This window comes from Salvelinus alpinus, chromosome 24 (genome assembly GCF_045679555.1).
Source record: "Salvelinus alpinus chromosome 24, SLU_Salpinus.1, whole genome shotgun sequence".
NCBI classification, from domain to species: Eukaryota; Metazoa; Chordata; class Actinopteri; order Salmoniformes; family Salmonidae; genus Salvelinus; species Salvelinus alpinus.
The window spans coordinates 7,353,579-7,371,355 of NC_092109.1; the positions used below are offsets into that span (position 1 = coordinate 7,353,579).

At 46.8% G+C, this 17,777-nt stretch overlaps 1 protein-coding gene across 2 annotated transcripts in view; it reads right to left on the reverse strand.

The window, feature by feature from the left end:
- LOC139552063 (noelin-like) overlaps nucleotides 1–17,777 on the reverse strand; it is a 56,480-nt gene that overhangs the window by 22,370 nt on the left and 16,333 nt on the right. Inside the window, exons 1-2 of one of the 2 annotated variants that reach the window (XM_071363434.1) lie at nucleotides 5,220–5,794; nucleotides 29–178 (exon numbers count right to left, since the gene is read on the reverse strand). In XM_071363434.1, coding sequence (XP_071219535.1) covers nucleotides 29–178; nucleotides 5,220–5,369 — 300 coding nt within the window. In that variant the 5' untranslated portion in view covers nucleotides 5,370–5,794. Of the gene's footprint in view, nucleotides 1–28; nucleotides 179–5,219; nucleotides 5,795–17,777 lie in introns of those variants that run through there. The other variant, XM_071363436.1, reaches the window with a different exon arrangement.

The window sequence follows — 17,777 nt, forward strand, 5'->3', positions numbered from 1 at the left end:
GCGTTTATATTTTGTTCAGTGTAGTTACCTTCTCTAGCAGTTGCCTCAACTGTTTGGTGCGGGCATCTCGTGAACACATGGACTGCTGCGGTGCCACCACGGTGCACACACACCTCCCCTCACTGTCCTGGGCTGAACTGTACACCTGCCACGACTCCTCTGGGTTCGCTGGCAACACCTGGAAGAAAGAGAAAGCGAGAGATAGAGAGACAGAAAGAGAGTGGGAGGGAGGGTGGGTGGGTGGGTGTTCGGGGGAAAAAACTGGTGAGAGAATAACAAAAGCATCCATCCTATAATCCAATTGTCAGGGATTTGTTGAACAAATAACTTATTCTACCCCTTCCATCCTCGCCTGCTCTCTGACTGCGTTGGCTTAGCTTGGCCGCACATTTCAAACCTACACTGTAGGCTTGTGGTCACATATAGCACCATTTGAAGTGGTGGAGCTGTGTTAAACCCTCAGTACTTCGTGTTTATTTTCTCTCCACCGTGGCACTTACATAATGTCTCTCTGTGGGATGCACACGAACAAAGGATTAAGCACGGGGACATATGGCCATGACGAGAACTGTTAAACCCCGCTCCATCCAATCATCAAATGCAAACAGAGGGGAACAGCAGCCAATCGAACTGGCCGAGACGTTGAAATACTCATGTACGTGTACCTTATCAACGTTATTGGTGTCCAACTATTTAACAATACAAGGATGCGGTGTGAGATTGTCAAGATTAAACAATGAACACAGTCCAATCATGTTCGCATTGAGACAGGGCAAAGCTGGGTATGCAGAATCCTACGAAGCTTGAGAGGTCATCAATGAATACTGAATGTGGTGCTGATGCTGATCTCACAACCAATTGACCACAATCTGATCGGGATCTGACAACGGTGTTGATTGACATGTCTCTATCCTTGTCCCTGAGTGATTGACAAGCTGAGGCCCACACTCAAACAAATGCTGGGTTAAAAACAACCCAGTGTTGGGTAAATAGTGGACAGACAACACGTTGGGTTACTTTTGACCCAGCCTGTTGACTCACTTAGTTGGGTTACTGAGCTATGATCCACCGCGCAATAATGAACAAAAATATAATCGAAGACTAGAGCCATGGATTAGTCGGGGCACGACTTACGGATAGTACTTTTTTTTTTCTCGAGTAAATGTCATTCCAGTTCATCTGTTCTGTTGTATAGTCAACACATGTTAAGGTTGAGCACGGACACTTTTGTAGGCTGACAGAACACTACCAAATCAACATCCCCTGTAACTCTTCTGCAGAAAGAATCGTGTAATGCCAAGTACTTCTCTGCAGCTGCAACCACAACGTGTATTTTCTGTGACTCGCGTTCCATGTCTGCTGTGCAGTTGATAACCATGGCTGTCAGGTAAAAACTCGGCAGGACAGACAGTGTCTTCTCTGTTTCACCACGCTCTCCACGGGGTCTGCGTCGCACCAAATGGCGGGCGTCACATACCACCTGTAATCTTCCATTTCAGTTGATCCTCCTCAACACTTAACACCGTCACTCCTTTTAATGGCACCCTGCTCCAAAGAGCAAAGCAAGTCGTAGTTATTGTCCCAATGTGCGTGGTTGTGAGCGCCTGTGTCCTCTGGATGGAAGAAACGCAAAAAAATCATCACGAGTCCACTTCAACTTACTTTCACTGACTCTTCTTCTACTTTGGGATTGGGTTGGTAGTTCGCGTCCAACTTCTAGTTGCATACACCGCCACCTACTACTAACATCCGGTAATACAAAATTAGGGGAAAGGAAAATGACCCTGCCAATTACTAGCCCCTCACTAAAAAAAACACTACCCTATTCCATTATTTAACCCTATCTAATCATTCTCCAGGCCAAAGGTCTGGGAGGAAAAAAACTACCACTCAACACCCCCTGCAAATCTTTTTTCAGTAAAACCTCACAATCCCAAGGACTTCTCTGCAGCTGCCACCACAACCTGCAATTTTCTGTGACTCACGTTGCATTTCTGCGGTTCAGTTGACAACCACGTCTATGAATGCTAAGAAACCCACCTTACTGAAGCGCATATTATTCCCATCCCTCTCTAATGGTCTCTTCCTACTCACAGAAATCCTCTCAGGATCCCTCACGCTGTACCCACTCTCTTCACTGCTTCAGCATACAACACTTTCTGTACTACTCTGACCCTGGCAACCTCAACCTGCCTTTGTCTCACTGGAGGCCCGATCTCCAGCCCCATGGGGACCGCCACAGCTAACACACAACTTTCTCCACCGATACTACACATTCCTTCGTCTCATGCCCTCCTGCACACTTGTTACATGTAGGAATCTCCCTCATACACACTGCTGCAACATGACCATAAGCTTGGGTCATAATACACTGCAGTGTTTTCAGAACAAAAGCTCTCACAGGATAAACATCCTAACTTGACCTTGTCAGGGTTAGACATATCAAAACTTTGCAGGACAGACAACGTCATCGCCACCGATTCACCACACTCTCCACCAAGTATTTTACTGACTGACTCAACCCTTATAATTCCTTGACAATACAACAGAATTTATTAACTGGAATAACATTCACTCTCACGGTTGGCCAGAAATAACTACCGGATAGCCACGCCTCCAGTCTTCTTATCTGACCTTGGTGGATCATAGCTCAACAACCCAATTTAAAGAAAATAATTGGTTGTTTGTGACTCAAGTGGCTGGGTCAAAATAACCCAATGTGTGTTCTGTCCAATATTTACATAAATTGGGTTGTTTTAACACAGAATTATTTAGAGTGCAGATAGCATAGAAATGAGTAATCACAAAACCTTTCAGCCAAAGACTCATGCTCCATATGTAAATATATCTACAGTTCTGGTGGCACGAACATAGGAAATAGCCAATACATATCTGCATTGGTCATCTGAAACCGTTGCACTTCCATTCAGTCTCTCTACCTGGGCCATTACATATCTTCAGGACTAATCTGAAATCGTAGCACTTTCATTACTACTGTCACATAAAAGCCAACAGCGTCCTGATCCTGAATCCACACACTCATTCCACAATCCATCGTTTGACTGTACATCATGACCAGGGTGCAAGAGAAGCCTTATTCCAATAGTGAATATTAATCTGAGTCAAATGTCCGGTGGCCGGAGTACTGCTGAGAGTGAATTGGATAGTGCATGGATGCAGAGCCCTAAAGGGAACCAAAAAGGTCACCAACAATTAACTTAGTGTGGTAAATCAATCTGAATGTTTAAAGCCAACCTGGCAACCTTTCCATATTCACTTCACAGAGGCATTGACTGAATATAATGAAAAGATGCTTCACTACACACAAGAAAAGAACGGTTCTAAATAATATCAGATAGGGGTTATATACCATAGCGGGAACCCTTTTTTGAAGGTTCAATAAAGAACCATGCTAATAAGGTTCTAAATGGAACCTGTACGGTGATATAAAGAACATTTCTCAACATGAAAGGTCATTTGTAGATCCTTTCGAAAAACAATACAGTTTTTTAAAATTCCGGTCAGCCATATTATATTGTTAAAATTCCATAGGTGTTATTACTGTGTTAATCGACAAGTTGAATCAAGTGAGCTACCGCTGGAACAGATGGGGGTCCCGGAAGAAAAAATTGAGAACTGACTGATTTCATCAATCGTTCTCAATTAACAAGGCCATACACGAGTCTTTCACAAAACACTGCCACCGGCTAAAGTCAGATACTGGCCTAACGCAACACATCAGACAAACTGGAATGACACTCTGACTCCCGGTTACACAACAATATTCTAATGAGCCGCGTCCCCTAAATTTTAATTGTCACTAAATGAGTAAAGAACCCTTTTGCGAACTGTAAGGAACCGTTGAAGAGCGCCGCGTCCCCTAAATTTTAATTGTCACTAAATGAGTAAAGAACCCTTTTGCGAACTGTAAGGAACCGTTGAAGAGCTCAAAGGGTTATTTTAGTCATTATATACCTTTTTATTTTTTTTACATATAATTAAGCATTATGATTATGCCTCTAGACTACAAGAAAAAGCTATTTCAGGTGTTTGAAAAATGTCAAATTCTCCAACGTCACCCCCAGCCGTTCTCATGTACTTTGTGCCCCCCTAGATTTTTTTTTGTGCATGGTTAAGAGGAAGTTTTTTACATCAATAATCCCACAAGAGAACAGCTGAAAGTCAGAGCGCTAACACTCATGGATGTTATTACCAGAGCCATGTCTTATCTAAACACATGGCTCTGGTTATTACTATGTAATAACACAACATGTCAATCAGATCATCATGTAATAAGCGAAAATTACTATGTAATATGTCGGCCCTTCATTACAGTGCAGCCTTTATATCGGACCAGATAGTATTGTTTTATGGTTTAATTATTTAAATGGTTTATGTTCTAATCAAACAGCTTTTTGCCAAAAATGTAAACCATTAAGGAGTGCGTTTTATTTAATTATTTCTTACTCAACCTCATTGCGTAAAATCACATCGATTTTTTTTCTTCTATAGGTTTCAACATTTATTTCACAAAGTATTAGCCTATTTATGTTTAATAATAATTACATTTTCTTCGATTAACCAAAAGGTCAGATCGTGCTTGACAAAAATACAAAGAGGAGAAGCCTTCTGCCCCGAGTAATAACAGGACCCAATTATTCATCTGGTGCGCTTTTCATTCGATGATCAGAGAATCAGAGACCCCACAGAGGGTGCCTGAAATCGGGGGATAAATATGAACCCAGCTGCTTTCAGTGTAAAGGTCTGGCCGCGAAATTTCATTTTCACTCAATTTTCACCTTGCAGCGTTTTATCAATGACAGCATCCAAGTCCATTACCGCTCTCAGTGCGCGCCCTTGTTCTCCTCCACCTCTCAGCGCGCTCCCCCGCCTCACCTCGAAAATACAGTAACCTACAACTAGTCTCTCTCTCTCGAGTGATATCAAACTGAAAAAGGCGATATCAACCATGCCTCTGCAATTCCATTTGCTCTAAGATCTGAGAGCCAACCAAACGCTGGAATCAGACAGCACAGCATAAAAATACACTAGTAACCATGTCAAGCAACAACAAAAAAAGAGCTTAAAGCGAAGGGCTTTTATACGTTTAATAATTAATGAACCAAAGAGAGCGAATAAAACAAAATAAGTAATAGTTGGGGAAATGATATGCAGCCGAAATTAAGCCGCGAGAAACGAAAAGTTGTGTTGACACTTACTCCGGTGCTCCTGTCCGGGTAGCCTGCCCTCTCCGCGGTGATCTTGGTGGTGTTGAGCCCCACCAGCGACGGCAGCGTCTGCGACATCCAGTTAGTGATCATCGCCATGGTGCTCAGCACCACACCGATCTTCAGCAACGGTACTGACATCTCTTCACGCTGTGTTTAACCCAAATTAGCTGTATTCTATTTCAGCACAATCCGGTGAGAAACGAGCAAGGCAATCCATGTTGCCCGGTGAAGCCACAGCCTGCTGGTGTAACACCCGTAGCCCCGTTTCGGTCGGTCGTTTCTTGGACATCACTGGTGAATGGCGGAATGGTTCGGAGCTGGAAAAAGCTCGGAGGAGCAGGTATGGATCACGTTAATGAGAATAAACCCTCGATAACCAATCGGACAGACCCGAAAGTCGTGAGATTGAGGAGTGGGTTAGAGATGGAGAAATCTGGATGGACAGGCCTATCTCTTTCAATTCCAGGCAAAGGGCTTTCTCTCTCTGTGCTGTCCCGCGCTCTGGTGGCTTTCCCGTTCTCCCTTCCTCTTTCGTTCACGCCCTCAGTCCGCCTCCTGAATATAAGTGCGAGTGACTACACACAGGCTGTTCCAAAAGGAGAAGGGGGTGCCTGCAGATATATACACACAAAACAATGGATCTGTACACTGCCAGATAGGGGTTATTTGGCTTGTAACCGTAGCGGAAATCTTTTGGTGCAATATAAAACAATTTTTTTTCAAGATTCTAATTGGAACATGTACGGTGCTATGAAGACCCATTGAAATGTTTTCTAAATAGCACCAAAAAAGGGTTCCACTATGGTTCCAACTCTTTTCGGGGCTATATAGCACCCTTTATTACGGTTATTTATTTAACTTTGTGGATAATGGTTCCATAAAGAATCTTTCTCAGACTGAACGATTCTTTCTAGATCATTTTGAAGAACCGACGTTTTTATTTTTTATTCTTGTCAGCCATATCATATTGCTAACATTCCTTAGGTGTTATTATTGTGTTAATTGACAAGGTGGATATGAAGTGAACTACCTCTGGAACAACTGCGGATCCCTGAGAACAATTGCGACCAACGGACAACCGTTCTCAATTAATACAAAAAACACCGTTGCCGGCCCTAGTTACATATAATGCCAGAACATAAACTGGAATGACACTCTCACTCACGGTTGCACAAAAATAACTATGCGCATACCATGACCCGACATATTCTGATGAGCCGTTTCACTATGTTTTAATTTTCCCTAAAAGAGCAAAGACCCCTTTTGTGAACCGTAAAGAACCATTGAAGAGCTCTTTAAATCATTGTGGTTCCACATAGAACCATCACCTTTCCCAAAGTACCCTTGAGGAAACCACATTATTTCGGTGTCTGTTTGGTTGGTGTAATCTCGGATTGCGCGCCGTTATTGTCCTCAATCGCGCCCACAGAGGAAATAGGGGAAAGAGCAGTTCCCGGTAAAATTGCCCCACTTGTCCGCTCGCAAGATGCTGAACGCTTCTATTACCAAGTAAAAAAATAAAATAAAAAAGTGATCTCTAAAAAATACGAGGTCAAATCAGGAAGTAAGTGATCTTCAAGTCGGAAAGTTGAAGCTCTAGAAAGAGGCCCAAATTCCCGAGTTTGAATTCCGAGTTGGATGACCGTTCAAATCGATTTTTCTCAGTCAGGGATAATTTGTTTCTGAGTTCCCAGTTGTTTTGAACGCGGCAATTATCCCGGGCCGCAGCAGGTGACGTTTCTCACTTCCACCCCCCCCATGGACCCCGAGATGTTAAGGTACCGATAATTACTCAAGTTGACCTTAATATAATGAACAACCTCATGCAATTAAAGTCCATTATGATTTGATTTAAATACTCCACCAGTTCAGAATTTGATCAGAAGTTGTGGTGGGCATATTAAGGTGGTGAGATAGGCAAATAAGGGTTGTACATATGCCTAATAGGGCACACAATAAGGATAACATGCATTTATTATCCAATAATGAAAAAAAAGTGCATTAAAACACATCGACGATTTTAACACAAAACCAAGCTTAATTCAAAAATCCCCAAAGCCACAACTATCATTATCAACACTGCCTTTACAGTATAATCTAAAACGAATGATGTTGAAGACTCTGGCACCATCTTGTAGCTGCTTTTGGTGTTGCTGTTACTCCAAACTGTCCTTTAAAGGGACAGTAGTCATAAGGCAGTACTGTTCTTCATTAAATAGCCGTGAAATATCACATACATGTCACAACCCAATTTAAATGTGCAAATGAATCACCCAACGGTTGGCGACTCATTTCGTGTTGGAATGTGTGCCTAATTTGCGTCACCAAAAATGATTTCTGAAGGTGTTACAGGCAGAAAAACAAGCACAGCAGGGTTAGGCAAACCTGTTCCTGGGGTGCCGCAGGTACTGCCGGATTTTGTTCCAACTAGGCACCACACCTGACCAACAGAGCAAATTGATCAGTTCAGTGATTGCCTAAATTCAACACACCTGGTCTTCCAGGTCGTTTAAACAAAAAACATGAAGTGCCTGCAGCACTACAGGACCAGGGTTGCCTACCCCTGACATACAGGTTCAGGTGAATTGATTATCACTCACTCACACTCTCTCTTTCTCATTATTTGAATCAGCTCTGTAGTGATGGTTTTGGAAACTCTGCCATAGGCCATATATATATATAGTATCAACCTTGTCAGAGTAGTAGAAGTACTGACTTAGGATCAGTTTTGCCTTCAAGCTCACAATTAATAAGATTACAAGGGGGACTTGATCCTAAATCAGCACTCCTACTCTGAGAAGCGAGATTTGGTTTGGGAGCCCCCCACTTTACGGGTAAAGCATTTTAGTGGTCCCCCTCTTGATGGGGAAGAGAACAAATTATGTTTTAAAGTTAATTTCCTGCAATTCTACACATTTTGCCATGGGGCATAGAGAAAATGTTGCCGTTTTAAGGGACATTTTCTGCAACATTTTGCCACAGGGCGGAAAGAAAATCTATCCGTTTTAAAACACATTTCATGCAATTCTACTCATTGTGCCATGGGGCTGAACAGAAAATTTTCTTGTTTTAAAGCTAATTTCCTGCAATTCTACAAATTCTGCCACACGGTGGAGATATATTTTTGCAGTTTTATAGCTAATTTCCTACAATTCTACACATTTTACCATGACTTATCCCATGTTCATATGATACCTGAGTGAGAATGACTAACAAAATCAATGAGGGCCCCCTATAGGTCAGGGCCCCTAAGCACATGCCCCGTGTGCCTGGTCAGTAATTTGGACATGATTACTACAAGGTGTAGATAGATGGCTATCAATGTTTGCTGACATGGGCTAATTGAGTGACTGTCAGTGACTGACATTACATGAGAAAAACTGCTGATACACTACCAAATTTCGATTATCGGCCGGGGCCCTAAGCAACCGCTTATGTTGCTTATGCCCAGGGCCGGCCCTACATACGGCCCCTGAACCACAGCCATATCCACAGCAGCAGGATGACACACCAGTACTTTAGGCCCCATACCTGTCTCCTTCTTTTATCCTATCACCTCTCTCCCAAAGTGTGACACCAATCAGCACCCCAAGGACTGGACCAACCCTGACGTAAAGAATCAAAGCACTGAGCAGAGCATCACACTACCTGGGTAGTGCTCAACCTAAAGGTTTAGCTGTAACTGCAAGATATTACATCAAGAGCCAAAATATCCAGTGTTATATGGGCTATTTATGTCCTCTCAGTAATGCAGTATGCTGATATAAATAAGACTCAGTCTCCCATTCTCTCTCACCTTCAGTCTCTCCTTCCTTTTCCCTTTTCCACTCTCCCCCCTCCTACTATGTATCTGTCTCTCCACCCCCCGCCCTCTCTCTTTGACCTTTCTCAGTGTACAGTACACAGCAGTTGTGACTCTACAGGACAGTGTGAGGTATCAGAGGGGGTCAGCTCACCTCTGTGTGTGTGCCCTCTCCTACCCTGCCCATCCCAGCCCAACCCATCCAAGTCCTGTCCTCTCCTGCCCAGCTCAGCTCTGCTCACCCCATCCCATCTCTGCCAGTCAGTTTGCATAGCAGTACTAAGCATTAATAATCTGCTTTAACTGGGTCGGTTTCCCCAACACAAATTCAACCTAGTCCTTGAGCATGGTTTTTAGTCCATGACTAGGCTTAATCTGTGTATGGGAAACCGTCCCTATGACTATGCCCTGGACAGATCAGCAAATACGGGATAAACCACTGGAACAGATCAGTCAGTGGAGGACTAGCTCGGGCTTGTCACGCTAGGCTGGCTTGACTGACCGATTCACAGAGAGTGGCAGAGAGGAAAGTAAGGAGTAAAAGGAACATCACAGTAAGTATCATGCAGAAAGCCTGAGGTTCACACATCCCCAATTATGTCGCTCATTTAGTCATACTAGAATATGTCATTTAAAATGGCTATATTCTCCCATGTTATATGATTACTATGACCATATGGCATGTATAGCTACTGCTGCTACTACTACATACACAACTGTGAATGTACAGTATGACATATGATCATCAATGATCTCTCCCATTGAGTCAGATGGAGCTGTGCCAATTAAAATTGACAACTTCTTTCACTCACACTGAATCATATCCAAGATGTCAATCACATAATGCAATGCAGCTGCAGAGAGACTCCATCTTTCTCTCCATATTTCTCACTCTCCCAAGAACTGAATTGATTATAGTGTAAACCCCCCCACTCTCGCTCTCTCTCACTCTCGCTCTCTATCTCTTGGATCCCTACATTTCTAGCTGGGAGAGAGATGTAGCTGAAGCTGAACAGCACACGGGACATAAGTGTTTGGAATTTTGTCTCTATAAATGAATGTCTTGTCTGCATGAGTGTGTTTGTGGATATGTGTACATTTGCTGAGGATTTATGTATGTGTTTAGTGAATGCATTTGAATGTGCTTTAGCGTGTAAGAAAGATGTGTCAACATCATGCAATTGTCTCTGGCCCCCTCCCAGTTAGGGGGAGTGATGAGCTCTACAACAGAGTCTCACTGTCACGACTTCCACCGAAGGTGGCTCCTCTCCCTGTTCGGGCGGCGCTCGGCGGTCGTCGTCGCCGGTCTACTAGCTGCCACCGATCCCTTTTCTTTTTCGTTTGGTTTTGTCTGTCTTGCTGCTCACCTGGTTCTAGTTTAGGTTATTAGTGGGGTATTTAATCTCGCCCTACCCTCTTGGGTTTGTGCGGGATTGTTCGTGTAGCTGTCATTTGTTTGGGTTGCGTTTTGGTTTGTTCTGTTGAACAGGTGTTTTTTTTCCTGGACTGCGTTCCTGTCGTTTTGTGGCTACTGTTGTGGTCCTGTTCCTGTTCTTTGGACTTGTAAATAAAACGCCCTTCCTTGCAATTTGCTCTCTCCTGCGCCTGACTCCACACCCACCTCTCCTAGGGAGAACCTGACAGAATCCCGCACCGGAATCATGGAGTCAGCAGGAGTGGACGCGCTATCCCCGTCCATGGAGGAACGTGTCCTCCAGCAAACAGCCGTGCTACACCGTCTGGGGACGGCCATGGATCAAGTGTTGGCGAGAATGGAGAGATGGGAAAGGAGCGGCCTCCCTACCCCATCTTCAGCCACTCTCCAGCCTGCACCACCACCTTCTCCGGCGACGTCCGGCCCCAGCGGGATTCGGCTCGCGCTCCCGAGGGACTACGATGGGACGGCTGCCGGGTGCAAGGGGTTCCTGCTCCAGCTGAAGCTTTACCTGGCGACCGTTCACCCGACTCCCTCGGGAGAGGAGAGTCTCAATGTCCTCGTCTCCTGCCTTTCGGGCAAAGCCCTGGAGTGGGCCAACGCGGTCTGGGAGGGTCCAGATTCGGCGAGGGACCATTACCCAGAGTTCACCCGCCGCTTCCGGGGTGTGTTCGATCCCCCACCGGAGGGCAGAGCGGCGGGTGAACGGCTGTTTCATCTGAGGCAGGAGACGAGGAGCGCGCTGGAGTTCCGGACCCTGGCCGCCGGCCAGTGGAATGACAGGGCCCTGATGGACCACTATAGGTGTAGCCTGCGAGAGGACGTCCGCAGGGAGCTAGCTTGTCGAGACACCACCCTCACTCTGGACCAACTGATCGACATGTCCATCAGGCTGGACAACTTGCTGGCTGCTCGCGGGCGTCCAGATAGGGTTCTGTTCGTTCCACCTCCCAGCCCTCCCGCTCCGACACCCATGGAGTTAGGAGGGGCTGCAGCTAGGGCGACCGGAGGAGGAGCCTGTGGTGATGGAGTGTGACCGCATTGCGGCCGTGCGTAATTGGCCGACCCCGACCACGGTAAAGGAGGTGCAGCGGGTTTTAGGGTTTGCCAATTACTACCGGAGGTTTATCCGGGGTTTTGGGCAGGTGGCTGCTCCCATTACCGGGGGGGGGGGCAGTGCATTTGCGGTGGTCGGCGGAAGCGGACAGGGCTTTTGGTCGTCTGAAGGCGTTGTTTACCGATGCTCCCGTATTGGCGCATCCGGACCCCTCTTTGGCATTCATAGTGGAGGTGGATGCGTCCGAGGCTGGTGTTGGAGCCGTGCTATCACAGCGCTCGGGTACGCCCCTGAAGCTTCGCCCCTGCGCTTTCTTTTCGAGGAAGCTCAGACCGGCGGAGCGAAACTATGATGTGGGGGACCGGGAGTTGCTGGCTGTGGTAAAAGCTCTGAAGGTGTGGCGACATTGACTTGAGGGGGCGCAACACTCTTTTCTCATCTGGACTGACCACCGTAATCTGGAGTACATCCGGGCGGCGAGGAGACTGAATCCTCGTCAGGCAAGGTAGGCAATGTTTTTCACCAGATTTCGTTTCACCATCTCTTATAGACCAGGTTCCCGTAACGCTAAGGCCGACGCACTGTCCCATCTCTACGATACCGAGGAGCGGTCCATCGATCCCACCCCCATACTTCCGGCCTCTTGTCTGGTGGCACCGGTGGTATGGGAGATGGACGCGGACATCGAGCGGGCGTCACGGTTAGAACCCACTCCACCACAGTGTCCAGCTGCTCGGAGGTACGTCCCACTTGGTGTTCGCAATAGATTGATCAGCTGGGCTCACATGCTACCCTCCTCTGGTCATCCGGGGATCGATAGGGCGGTGCGGGGTATTATGGGGAAGTACTGGTGGCCCACCTTGACCAAGGACGTGAGGGTTTATGTTTCCTCCTGTTCGGTGTGCGCCCAGTGTAAGGCTCCTAGACACCTGCCTAGAGGGAAGTTACAGCCCCTTCCCGTTCCACAGTGGCCTTGGTCACACCTGTCGGTGGACTTCCTCACCGATCTTCCTCTGTCATGGGAACACCACAATCCTGGTTGTTGTGGATCGGTTTTCTAAGTCCTGCCGTCTCCTCCCTTTGCCCGGTCTCCCTACGGCCCTACAGACTGCGGAGGCCCTGTTTACACACGTCTTCCGGCACTACGAGGTGCCTGAGGACATAGTTTCTGATCGGGGTCCTCAGTTCACGTCCAGGGTCTGGAGAGCGTTCATGGAACGTCTGGGGGTCTCGGTCAGCCTCACCTCGGGTTTTCACCCCGAGAGTAATGGGCAGGTGGAGAGAGTGAACCAGGATGTGGGCAGGTTTCTGCGGTCGTATTTCCAGGACCGGCCAGGAGAGTGGGCGAGGTTCGTCCCATAGGCCGAGATGGCTCAAAATTCACTCTGCCACTCCTCCACGGACCTGTCGCCGTTTCAGTGCGTGTTGGGCTATCAGCCGGTCCTGGTACCGTGGCATCAGAGCCAGACCGAGGCTCCTGTGGTGGAGGAAAGGGTGCAGTGCTCAAAAGAGACCTGGAGAGCCGTCCAGGAATCCCTGAAACGGGCCGGTGGGCGGCAGAAGGAAAGCGCTGACCGCCACCGCAGTGAGGCCCCCGTGTTCGCACCGGGGGACCGGGTCTGGCTCTCGACCCGAAACCTGTCCCTCCGCCTGCCCTGCCGGAAGCTGGGCCCGCGGTTTGTGTGGCCATTTAAAGTCCTGAGGAGAATAAACAAGGTGTGTTATAGGTTACAGCTCCCCCTTACTATCGTATTAACCCCTCGTTTCATGTCTCTCTCCTCAGGCCGGTGGTAGCTGGTCCATTGCAGGACGGTGAGGTGCGGGAGGTCCCTCCGCCCCCCCTGGACATCGAGGGGGGCCCGGCGTACACTGTAGGTTCCATCCTGGACTCTAGGCGTCGGGTGAGGGGCCTGCAGTACCTCGTGGATTGGCAGGGGTAAGGTCCGGAGGAGAGGTGCTGGGTGCCGGTGGGGGACATCTTGGACCCATCTGTGCTGGGTGAGTTCCCCGCCTCCATCCGGATCGCCCTGCGCCTCGCCCTCCGGGTCGTCCTCGAGGACGGCGTCGGCGTGCTGCGGGAGCCACGCGTCAAGGGGGGGGTACTGTCACGACTTCCACCGAAGGTGGCTCCTCTCCCTGTTCGGGCGGCGCTCGGCGGTCGTCGTCGCCGGTCTACTAGCTGCCACCGATCCCTTTTCTTCACACCCACCTCTCCTAGGGAGAACCTGACACTCACAACTCAATCACTGGTTGAAAACTGTTTTCTGCCCCTCCCAAAATATAGAATTTGTAGACAATAGGCCCTCTTTCTGGGACTCACCCTCAAACAGGACCACGCCTGGCCTGCTGAGGTGTGACGGACTCCTTCCTAGCTGGAGGGGTGCTCTCATCTTATCTATCAACATAGACAGGGCTATAACTCCTCTAGCTAAACAATGAGATACGGTGCAGGCCAGGCAGCAGGCTGTTAGCCAGCCTGCCAGCTTAGTGGAGTCTCAGCTATCCACATTGAGACCATGTCTGTGCCTCGATCTAGGTTGGGCAAAACTAAACATGGCGGTGTTTGCCTTAGTAATCTCACTGAAATAAAGACCTCCTCCATTCCTGTCATTATTGAAAGAGATTGTGATATCTCACATCTCAAAATAGGACTACTTAATGTTAGATCCCTCATTTCCAAGGCAGGCATAGTCAATGAACTAATCACTGATCATAACCTTGATGTGATTGGCCTGACTGAAACATGGCTCAAGCCTGATGAATTTACTCTGTTAAATGAGGCCTCTCCTTCTGGTTACACTTGTGACCATATCCCCCGTGCATCCCGCAAAGATGGAGGTGTTCCTAACATTTAGGACAGCAAATTTTAATGTACCAAAAAAAAAAAAGACTTTTCATCTTTTGAGCTTCTTGTCATGGAATCTATGCAGCCTACTCAAACACTTTTCATAGCAACTGTTTACAGGCTTCGTGGGCCATATACAGCGTTCCTCGCTGAGTATCTTGCATTCCTATCAGACCTAAGTTTGGACACACCTACTCATTCAAGGGTTTTCCTTAATTTTTACTATTTTGTACATTGTACAATAATAGTGAAGACATCAAAACTAGGAAATAACACATATGGAATCATGTAGTAACCAAAAAAGTGTTTAACAAATCAAAAAATATTTTATATTTGAGATTCTTCAAAGCAGCAACCCTTTGCCTTGATGACAGCTTTACACACGCTTCGCATTCTCTCAACCAGCTTCATGAGATAGTTACCTGGAATGCATTTCAATTAACAGGTGTGACTTGTTAAAAGTTAATTTGTGGAATTTCTTTCCTTCTTAATGTGTTTGATACAATCAGTTGTGTTGTGACAAGGTAGGGATAGTATATAGAAGATAGCCCTATTTGTTAAAAGACCAAGTCCATAGTATGGCAAGAACAGCTCAAATAAGCAAAGAGAAACAACAGTCCATCACTACTTTAAGACATGAAGGTCTATCAATCTGGAAAATTTGAAGAACTTTTAAAGTTTATTCAAGTGCAGTCGCAAAACCATCAAGCGCTATGATGTAACTGGTTCTCATGAGGACCGACACAGGAAAGGATGACCCAGAGTTAACTCTGCTGCAGAGGATAAGTTCATTAACGTTAACTGCACCTCAGATTGCAGTCCAAATAAATGATTCACAGAGTTCAAGTAACAGACACATCTCAACATCAGCTGTTCAGAGGAGACTGCGTGAATCAGGCCTTCATGGTTGAATTGCTGCAAAGAAATACTACTAAAGGACAACAATAAGAAGAAGAGACTAACTTGGGCCAAGAAACACGAGCAATGGACATTAGACCGGTGGAAATATCCAAGTCCAAATTTGAGATTTTTGGTTCCAACCGTGTTTTTGTGAGATGCAGAGTAGGTGAAAGGATGATCTCCGCATGTGTGGTTCCCACCATGAAGCATGGAGGAGAAAGTGTGATGGTGTGTGGGTGCTTTGCTAGTGACACTGTTAGCGATTTATTTAGAATTCAAGGCACACTTAACCAGCATGGCTACAATAGCATTCTGCAGCAATACGCCATCCCATATGGTTTGCGCTTAGTGGTACTAGTATTTGTTTTTCAATAGGACAATGACCCAAAACACACCTCCTGGGTGTGTAAGGGCGATTTGACCAAGATGAAGAGCGATGGAGTGCTGAATCAGATGACCTGGCCTCCACAATCACCCGACCTTAACCCAATTGAGATCGTTTGGGATGAGTTGGACCGCAGAGTGAAGGAAAAGCAGCCAACAAGTGCTCAGCATATGTGGGAACTCCATCAAGACTGTTGGAAAACATTAATTTGCCTGCAGCAAAGCACCCCCATAACATGATGCTGCCACCCCCGTGCTTCACGGTTGGGATGGTGTTCTTCGGCTTGCAAGCCTCCCCCTTTTTCCTTCAAACATTTGTTTTACCAGACCAGAGGACATTTCTCAAAAAGGTACGATCTTTGTCCGCATGTGCAGTTGCAAACCGTAGTCGGGCTTTTTTATGGCAGTTTTGGAGCAGTGGCTTCTTCCTTGCTGAGCGGCCTTTCAGGTTATGTCGATACAGGACTCGTTTTACTGTGGATATAGATACTTTTGTACCTGTTTCCTCCAGCATCTTTACAAGGTCCTTTGCTGTTGTTCTGGGATTGATTTGCACTTTTCGCACCAAAGTACGTTAATCTCCAGGAGACAGAAGGCGTCTCCTTCCTGAGCGGTATGACGGCTGCGTGGTCCCATGGTGTTAATACTTGCGTACTATTGTTTGTACAGATGAACGTGGTACCTTCAGGTGTTTGGAAATTGCTCCCAAGGATGAGCCAGACTTGTGGAGGTCTACAATCGTTTTTCTGAGGTCTTGGCTGATTTCTTCTGATTTTCCCATGATGTCAAGCAAAGAGGCACTGAGTTTGAAGGTAGGCCTTGAAATACATCCACAGGTACACCTCCAATTGACTCAAATTATGTCAATTAGCCTATCAGAAGCTTCTAAAGCCATGACATCAAGCTGTTTAAAGGCACAGTCAACTTAGCGTATGTAAACTTCTGACCCACTGGAATTGTGATGCAGTGAATTATAAGTGAAATAATCTGTCTGTAAACAATTGTTGGAAAAATTACTTGTGTCATGCACAAAGTAGATGTCCTAACCGACTTGCCAAAACTATAGCTTGTTAACAAGACATTTGTGGAGTGGTTGAAAAACGAGTTTTAATGACTCCAACCTAAGTGTATGTAAACTTCCGACTTGAACTGTACCTACACGTATGCTATGATCACAAGATGCAGGCCTCCTTACTGTCCGTAGAATTTTGAAGCAAACAGCTGGAGGCAGGGCTTTTCCTACATTTTATGGAATGGTCTGCCTATCCATGTGAGAGATGCAAACTCTGCCTCGACCTTTAACTCTTTACTTAAGACTCATCTCTTCAGTAGATCCTATGATTGAGTGTAGTCTGTCCCAGGGATGCGACGGAGAACAGCAAGGCAGTGGGGCAACTAAACGCCCTTGCTGTCTCTGCCTGGCCAGCTCCCCTCTCTCCACTGGGATTCTCTGCCTCTGACCGTATTACGGGGGCTGAGTCACTGGCTTACTAGTGCTCTCCCATGCACTCCCTAGGAGGGGTGCATCACTTAAGTGGGTTGCGTCACTGACGTAATCTTTCTGTCCGGTTTGCGTCCCCTTGGGCTCAGCTTTGGATGAGATCTTCATGGGCTATACTCAGCCTTGTCTCAGGGTAGTAAGTTTGTGGTTTGTTGATATTCCTCTAGTGGTGTAAGGGCTATGCTTTGGCAAAGTGGGTGGGGTTATATCCTGCCTAGTTGGCCCTGTCCGGGGGTATCGTCCATAATGTCCCCCGACTCCCCCATCTCAGCCTTCAGTATCTATGCTGCAATAGTCTGTGTCGGGGGGCTAGGAGCAGTCTGTTATGTCTGGTGTCCTGTGAGAATTGTAGTATGCTCCCTCTAATTCTCTTTCTCTCCCTCCCCTCCAGAGGACCTGAGCCCTAGGACCATGCCTTAGGACAACCTGGCCTGATGAGTCCTGTCTGTCCCCAGTCCACCTGGTTGTGATGTTGAATATTTGAACATATTGAAGAACAATCTGGCCTTAATGGCCACGTACTCTTATAGTCTCCACCCGGAACAGCCAGAAGAGGACTACACCCCCCCCCCCCCTCCCCAGAGCCTGGTTCCTCTTGAAGGGGTTAGGGTCCCAAAGACCC